This window comes from Egretta garzetta, unplaced genomic scaffold (genome assembly GCF_000687185.1).
Source record: "Egretta garzetta isolate BGI_Z169 unplaced genomic scaffold, ASM68718v1 scaffold109, whole genome shotgun sequence".
Lineage (NCBI taxonomy): Eukaryota > Metazoa > Chordata > Aves > Pelecaniformes > Ardeidae > Egretta > Egretta garzetta.
Window position 1 is genome coordinate 3,321,494 of NW_009260793.1, and position 8,522 is coordinate 3,330,015.

The following is an 8,522-nucleotide window of genomic DNA, read 5'->3' on the forward strand; positions in this document are numbered from 1 at the left end:
TCCTATTACATGCTGTGGAAGGACAAATTGAGATTAGAAAGGAAAAATTAGGTCCCTTGCACCAGATAATCATAAAGAAGATCAACTGTTTGTATGGCCTGTAAGACTTCTACAGAGCTTTGTAATGTTGATTATCTAAGATATTTCTTAATATTCTCAGAATTATTTCCTATTAAGGAATACAAATATTCCTTGGTTAATGAAAGTATTATTGAGTGAAATGAAGAAAAATCCATAATCTTCACTGTTTCTTAATAGATCAAATAGTTTAACTTCATATCAAGTCAATAAAAATTTGGTCTCCATTGCACCAAAATAGCTTGCATAATGGCGCTGTATTCAGCTTTCAACTTCATTGGGTTTAATGCCATTAAGGAGAGGAAGTATCTGATCAAATAAGAATGCAGTATTGCACTTTTCAAAGGATTTTATGCCAGTAAGAATTTAAGAGATACAGAGGAGGGATTATCCTTCAGATGTGTTCCTTCCACAAAAAAAAAAAAAAGTAAATACAGACCCTATGACATCCTGCTTTTGCTCTGAAATTATTTCATTTCAGCAATGTTTCAAAACCGCAGCACTTGTTTACTGAATAGATTTGTGTAATCCAAAGATTGAAAGAAAAAAGAGACATCTTAAAACGTCTTGGGATACCTACTTTGTTTTGTGATAGCTAAAGTATGATTTCTGTTACTGTTGGCTAGTTGCTCAGGTTTCTTTTTACTAGACGTTTCCAAGCTATTAGAAAACTCAGTAAATTGGGTGAGGGGGTGTGTGCTAGTTTCACTGACACTTTGTCAGCCTTCAACCTGACATCTTTAAAGGAGATCAGGTTACCCTCAGATGGTTATGATACAACACACAGTGGTTTGTCACCAAATGATTTGTCTTCAGAAGGATGGTGCTTAAAAACGATCATTTAAGCATCTTTTTAGAATTTATCCATTGTTGTTACAGATCATCTCTGATGATGCAATTGTGATTCAAAACTATAGAACAAATAAACTCTGGTTTTGAAACTAATTTTATGTGTTGGGACTGATTAGTTATACTGGCATGCTTTCAGAATAAGGTAATTCAAGCTGACACAAAACAGCAGTTCATCTTTCTAAAAAAGAATATCATTAGTTCAGCTCAAAAATAGAACATTTCTCTTAAACATGACAACTGTAGGAAGTAGCATTTTCAAGCAATCAAATAGGTCTATAACTTGATCCTCTTCCTGTGAACAGAAACACTTCAGACCATGTTAAATGCACGGAGAATACTGAAGCATAGAAGTACTGTGCTGTCAGTGGAGAAATTTCATGTTCTCCTCAAGCCTGGTGGTTAGAACAGGCAGGCAAGCATCAACATAGTTGTAAAAACTGGTTTATTTCTTAAAAATAAATACAAAAATATAAATATAAAACATTGGCAGATAGATTTTGATGAAATGAAGTTGCACAAACTTTTTTTTAAACCAGCTGCATATTACACTTATTAACACCACATGTACATTTTGTTTTAATTTTAATGTACAGAACAGGACATACTGGATTTTTTTCTTCTTTGCCATCTTAAAAGCTGCACTTGCAAGGGTAGGACATGTACCTAACAGAAGCGGCTTGTACATGACGTTGCTTAAGGGATTATCACCCTGTTCAGATTTCTGAAGGTAAGATATTGTTTATTTTACTTACTAAAATGGACAACACTGAATTTCCATAGCTTTGGCTCTTGGAAGGTGATTAAATAAAATGCTGTATATATTTCAAGTGGCATCCTACTAGAAAGAATGAATGACATTAATGGACAAATTTAAAACAAATTTTAAAAGGAAACCATTGTGCTGAGTGGCAGGAAAATTTTCCTGAATGTTAAATACTGTTGAGTGCAGAAGGTGTCTGTAAAATTACTTCCGCTCAAAGGAAACAAAGATGTAGCCTACTGTAGGTTAAGAAATGTCTTTGTCACTTTCTCCTCCACCATACATTTCAGCTAGCTTATTAAACCGAGGGCCCCATTCTCGGAGGTAATCATAGTTTTGGTCCCCTTCGGTAGTACCCGACTCTAAGGAGCTCAAGGATTCAGCTATTGAATCATTTCCTTCATACGCATAGGTTGCAAGCGAGTCATACGGTGGTGCAGAAGGATCAGTATCGTGCTCTTTTAGCCTTTGGTTAATGAAATCTCGGACATCTGTGTTATCTGGGGCTGAAGGAGTCCTCCGTGGTACAAATAATGTTTCAGGGATAATGTCTCGTCGAAGCTTCTTATCTTCGATAGCTGCAGGATTCCTCAGTGTGCCAATATCAAAGGCTTGGGTGTCTTCCTCTCCACCGCCTTCATCGTTATAACTCACAATGTTGTCTCTGATGTCCTCTTTAGAGAGGATCAAAGGCTCCTTCTTTCGTTGCCTCTTCAGAGCAGCAAACAGCACCACTATAACTTAAAGAGAGAAACAAAGAATAGGTAAAGATCTCTATTTCACAATTTCTTACTAACAAATCCACCAGCTTTATTTCAGCTACATTTCAGCAATTCATTTCTGTCTGATAACATCTCTATCTCCATTACTGTAACACAGTAAGGTCTATATCAAAATGTGCTATTTTGCACACGCATTGTGTGCTCTGCTTTACAGAACCATGAGTTTGTCTATGTACTCCTTCTGTAACTTTAATGAGTTTTAAAATACTAGATCTATTCTGAACTTTTCCCTTTTTTAAGCTGAAAGTATAAAAACTGGTTTTGAGGTGAATTATAGGTCATTGAGCAATATTCTGAAAATCTCAGAATGGAAGTTTTATGAGATTTACATTATTTTTTTTACAGCACAGAAAACTCTGGATAAAGAGTGCTTTAAATACAGTAAAAATACTATTTACTGGCATATTCTGTGTGAAATAAATACTGCATGTTGACTTTAGATAGTTATTAAAATAAAAAAGAGACATTCCCTCAAAAAAAAAAAAAAGAAATACATGAAAATGATTTTTGATTATGCTATTCCCCCTCTCTGATGTTCTTTTTTGGACAACTTAACGAAAGAACAAAAATGACTTTCTGGTTGCACATTGGTAGTTTTAACAGTCTGGGTCTTGAATTCTTATTTGCAATGTCCAATTCCCAGACAAACAGGTTTTTCCTTTTTTTCCTTTTTGTTTTAAGTTGCAGTTAAATTCTTCTTGCAAAATACATGATCATTAATTTTACCAGTCTGCAGAGTTTTGTAAAATGAGTCACGCCTGAAGCATTTGTTCACGGAGGGAAAGATGCATTTCTTTTTCTTACCTAGCAGGATAACGATGCAGAGGAGAATGGCAACCAGTGCCCCTGTGCTGAGGCCGGCAGGTAGGAGCAAGGCCTCAGCGTTGCAGGACTGCATGTTCCCCCGGCTGTCGCAGGCACACACGCGAATGGTCAGGGTGCCAGTGCTGCTCTGGATCGGGTAGTCATTGTCTGATATCACCACTGGTAGCAGGTAAGTATTTATTTCATGTCGACTAAAGCCATTCCTCCTTGTCAAAATTCTGGCAGTGTTATCTAGATTGATTGAAATATACTGTTACATAGTGTATGAATATGAAAAGTGTATAATTTATAGTACATGCAAACCGTTGTATTTTACAACACCAGTGGCATTTTGAAACTGTTCCTGATATCATAGTGATATCTCTCTTTTCCTACTGACATTTCCATTTGATCAGAAAGCTACTTATAATTTTTTATGTACACGTGGCCTGCTCCTTCGTGCCTCTGCAGCACCTTCAAGTGTGATTTGAAAAGAGGATTTTTCAAAGCTTAAAATGTTTTATAGATTAATGCATGCAGTGCACGACACAGTTCCAGTTCAGGGCTTAAGCCCTGAAATGAAATGGCCAACTGCAAAAAAATAACTTTCCACTTCATGCTGTTCAACAAGCACTCTGTTTTGAAAGGTTGTCTCTATGGATCTTCTGTGACAACACCTACGGGAGCGCTATGGGTACACTCAGTATGAGATATTCCCATGGAAACACTTTCAACATACTGTAGAACAATGAATTATGTACCTTAGCGCATGGAGTAGATTTTTTGTGGAAAAATTGTCTTAGGAATTCAGAAAATGTGAAAGATGGTAGGTATTCCTGCATAGTTTTGAAAAGTGGATTTACTAAACTGTATTTGTAGCAGGCAAATCTTAGCTCTATGCAGTATACTTCAGCATCAAAAGCTGTTCACTGAGTGGCCAGAGGGAAGGAAAGGAAGGAAAGGAATAAATAACAGGGAGAGACTATTTCTTCTGTTGTAAGGTCCACAACGTTAGAGTGTGAGCCAACACTAGAGTTGCTAACGTTTTAGTCCAAAGAGAGAAAATACAGATTTAGTCTCCATTAGAAGGAAAATTTAATTTTCATCATACTCATGGGTCGCTTGAGGTAGATAGTTAGCTATCTTGCCAGCCAACTTCAAGCTGAATTAAAATAAGCCATGTGCAAAAAGAAATAAAATAATTACAGGTAGAAAAGAAATAACAAGGTCTGTACCTCTCTGCCCTCAGGACCTAGTAATCAGGATATAATCTTTGTTTAAAATAGTAAATGATATATTTTTTTGTAGCCTCTACAATGTGAAACACAAAGTTTTCCTTTATTGCATACTTTTATTTTTCTCTATCTAACATAAAATTCCTCATGTTTGCAGTCTGTTACTTCCTGAAATCTTCATCAGGAAAAGAGGATTATTCCCATTACCTTTATGCTTTTAACACATTTGAAGGCTGGTACCTTGTCCCCCCTCATTTATTCCTTCTGTAATCTAGAGCCCTCTCACTTAGCCATACTGATAATGAAGGCCAAAACGGGTGCATTCCCCAAGAGAATCTTCTGAAAATTTTCCCTGATAAAGGTTGACAAAGGATCAAAAGAAAAGCCAAAGCATCTATGTGCTCAGAGCCATTATTTTCATTAATGGTCAGAAAGAAGCAAAACAGAACACCAGGGAAGTCAGGACTATGTAACAGAAGGCTAAAGTGAAAAATCTGAACGTGTCAGCTGAAGCCATTTTTTAAACATTTTTTGTCTCTTTCAGTCAAACATTTCATCTGCCTACTCACCCCAAACCAACAATTCTCCTGATTTTATTTATATTTTTTTATCCCATTTTTGCCATGATAATTTTTGCCTCCCTTACACAGATGAAAATGCAGAAGCCCTAAACCACAGTCATTCAGGTAAAATAATTATTCTTCCTAGCAGCCGCTTCAACAGCTTCTCTATGTATTGATAGACATCAAAAGCAAATATATTTCAGGAATACATGCCAGACAGCAAAGATAAAACTCCTTCCCTGGAACAGGCATGAATTTTACCTTCATTATCCTGAACAGTGAAGTTGGGGTTAACAGCAGCTAGGCTGAAGAAAAATTTTTGTCCACCAAGAGGGTCATCTTTGTCTACTGCACTTATGGTTTGAATAAGCTGCAGGAAAAAAAGCAAGCAAACAAACAAAAAACCCAAATGCACCTAGGTTTTTGATACAGCCGTCGGATTACTTTAAGTAGACTAGAAGTGTTAAGACAACTTCATATTCAAATTTATTGACTTAATACTTAATCTGTAGAATATATTAACTGAACAAATGTTAAACAAGCGTATCACATAAGTTTTCCAACAAGAGCATCCATACATGTTTCATGTAATCGTACATGTATACATGCAAAATGGCCAGCTTCTTCCTTAGTCCTCCTCTACTTCTTTTTTTTCAATACATTTCAATAAATTTTTGTGATAAAATGGTATTCAATGAAATAGATGTTTCTGATACAGAAGTTAAAGTTTCAAACTAAATTTAAAAATAAAAACATTTGTTTCTAAGCCATTAGTGTAGCAAACTACACCAATAAGGTTCCTGAGATGAAAAATACCAGTTAGATTATATATGTATTTCAACTTTTGCAAAACATTGTAGCATGCTCTACAGATGCACCACCTCAGAGTGGGATGAGAATCTGGTGTCACAATTCTCAGAGTAAGCTGCATCAGGTAAGTTCAATACTTGGACTGAGTGCTTTCTGCAATGCCTACAAAAAAATTTTGGTATTTTTGGGGGAAGTAATGGCAAGCCCTTTATCAACATTTGTTTATCTGTCAGGTAAATGAATATGTGGCTTTTTTCCACTGAAGTGTCTATACATAAGAGAGGCAAAATGCCATTTCCCAAGCAAAATACAGTTTTTGACATCTTTATTGCTTTATGTCAGAGTGGGTTTTTTTATCCTGTTGCAATAAAAACTGTACCTATGGTTGAATTTTTGTGCATGCATGCATGAATGTTCAATTATGTTCCTAACTTCCAAAAATAGGTTAATCTTTATCCTAGGTCATTTTTATTCTTCATTTCTGATCCATCATTTCAAATTCCAGGTTTTTTTCAAGCATGGAATTACATCTAACTTTTGATGCTATTCTTTCCCTGTGGCATACTTGTTAAACCCTGTTTGTTTTTCCTCTTCCAGTTCTTCCAAATACAGCCAATTCTTTTCATATGACAGCTTTTGTCAGGACTGATCATCTTGAACATCATCAGTTGCAATATACTCCTGTTTGCCTTAACAAATGTGTGATTAACTCCCAACTTCTCTCTTGCTCATCCGGAATACAGCAACAAATTTCTTCATGAGACAAGGATTGGATTTCTTTTAGCACAGCAGCTTGCTTACTTACTCAACTGGAGCTTTGTCTTTCTCTAGATTTATTTTCTCACATAAACTTTTGATAATTTACTGGATGAAAAAAACAAATAAGATAAGCATATAATATTATTTATTTTTAAAGAATGAACCTTTTAATTATTTAGTGAGTAATTAGCAAATAAATCTTTAGAGACTTTTGCAAAATGAAGCCAAGAAAATACTAGTCCATTTTACTTCACAAGTGGAGATCATGAATGCAGTCAGTTGTTGGCGGTAAGCTGATGACGGTTAACTCCTCCACTTTTTAGTGTCCATAGCCATAGTTTAAAAGGAGTATGTAGAATTTTTTATAGCCTAAAATCTTTTCCGGTTTACAGGGATTATTCACCTAATGCAGTACTGCTGACCAGTGTACCTGAGCATGACAACAAAGAGGAAGAAAATATCTCCTATTAATTCCCCCATTCATCACTGGAAATACGGTTGGAAAATACCTTTTGGATCATCAAGTCCAATCATTAATCTAACACTGCCAAGCCCACCACTGAACCATATCCCTAAGTGCCACATCTACCTGTCCTTTAAATACATCCAGGGATGGGGACTCAACCACTTCCCTGGGCAGCCCGTTCCAATGCTTGACAACCCTTTTGGTGAAAAAATTTTTCCTAATATCCATCAAAACCTCCCCCAGTGTAATTTGAGGTCACTTCCTCTTGTTCTATCACTTGTTACTTGGGAAAAGTGACAGCTACCTCTCTACAACCTCCTTTCAGATAGTTGTAGATGGGAGGTTGTAACAAGGTGGATTTTGTAACAGTTGAAGTTCTCTGGGAACTTCTCTGTTCAAATACTAATCATGTTTAACCTTATGATACATTTTGGAAGTAAATTCAGCTAATTTGCTTACATTAGGGATAAAAAAAATTGCATGTTTTTTTGTTTCATTGCAAGCATCATTTAAAAATTAAAACATAAGGATAATTCAAAAATGCCAGCATACATTTGTTTGACTAAATATTATGTATTTTCAAGTTAGTTGCTGATACGTTTCATTAAGCGCAAAGTTTTAAGGATGATGTTGTGAAACAATGTGTTTAGATACATTGTCACATTTACAGCATCTCTAAACTAAATTGTAAAATACATCAAAACAAAAGCATAATTTGTTTTGCTATTCTCAGTTAGAACCTAAACTTCTAAAATATTTATAATTTTTTTTTTTCAAATGAGAATATTACTGGAAATTCACACAGGAAGTACATTACTCGCTCCTTTTCACATGAGGCCACGTACACATTCCAAAAGAGCAAGTACTTAGCATTTCCTGTGTGAGCCTTGAAAGTTTTCCTTGCTGGTGCACTCAAGTTCCTCCTGTATGTCATCAGAAGGAACAGGCAATTTACCAGATTGGAAGTGTAGTGTGAATGAAGTTTATTTAGAGATGGCCTTTGGTCTTTGGAGGAAGCAGCATCTCTCTGTTAACTTCTTGAAGTACTGCATGAACTTTTGTGCTCTTTCGAGGCCTGTACGTGAAGCTTCAGACAACACATGGACACAACATACAAATGAGGAAGGGGGAAAGCAGATTCCTCCTGTATTGCTGGGAAGCAATAAAAGTACAGCTGTAGGTCATAGTCAACAATATAGCTTGTTTTGGTGATTTCCTTGCTTGCCTACTCCATCACTCTTGCAGACAATTATAGCAGCATCACAGGTTTGGATGTCCTAAGTAGGACATATTTGATGTGCTGATTGTTGACTTGAGCAAAAGAGTTATCACAACTTCTGTCTGAGAGTACGTTGAGGTCTGGAATCCCTCTCAGCTGCATTTCTTTTCTTTTCTTTTCTTTTCTTTTCTTTT

The 8,522-nt window shown here is 36.0% G+C and overlaps 1 protein-coding gene across 1 annotated transcript; it reads right to left on the bottom strand.

Moving 5' to 3' along the window:
• Positions 1-1,936: 1,936 nt before the first annotated feature.
• LOC104133334 (cadherin-10-like) lies at positions 1,937-5,444 on the bottom strand (the record flags this gene model as incomplete). Its single annotated transcript, XM_009646726.2, has 3 exons — positions 1,937-2,430; positions 3,277-3,528; positions 5,336-5,444. Coding segments are annotated over 3 exons (855 nt in total), but the record flags the coding sequence as incomplete, so codon positions are not given.
• Positions 5,445-8,522: the final 3,078 nt, after the last annotated feature.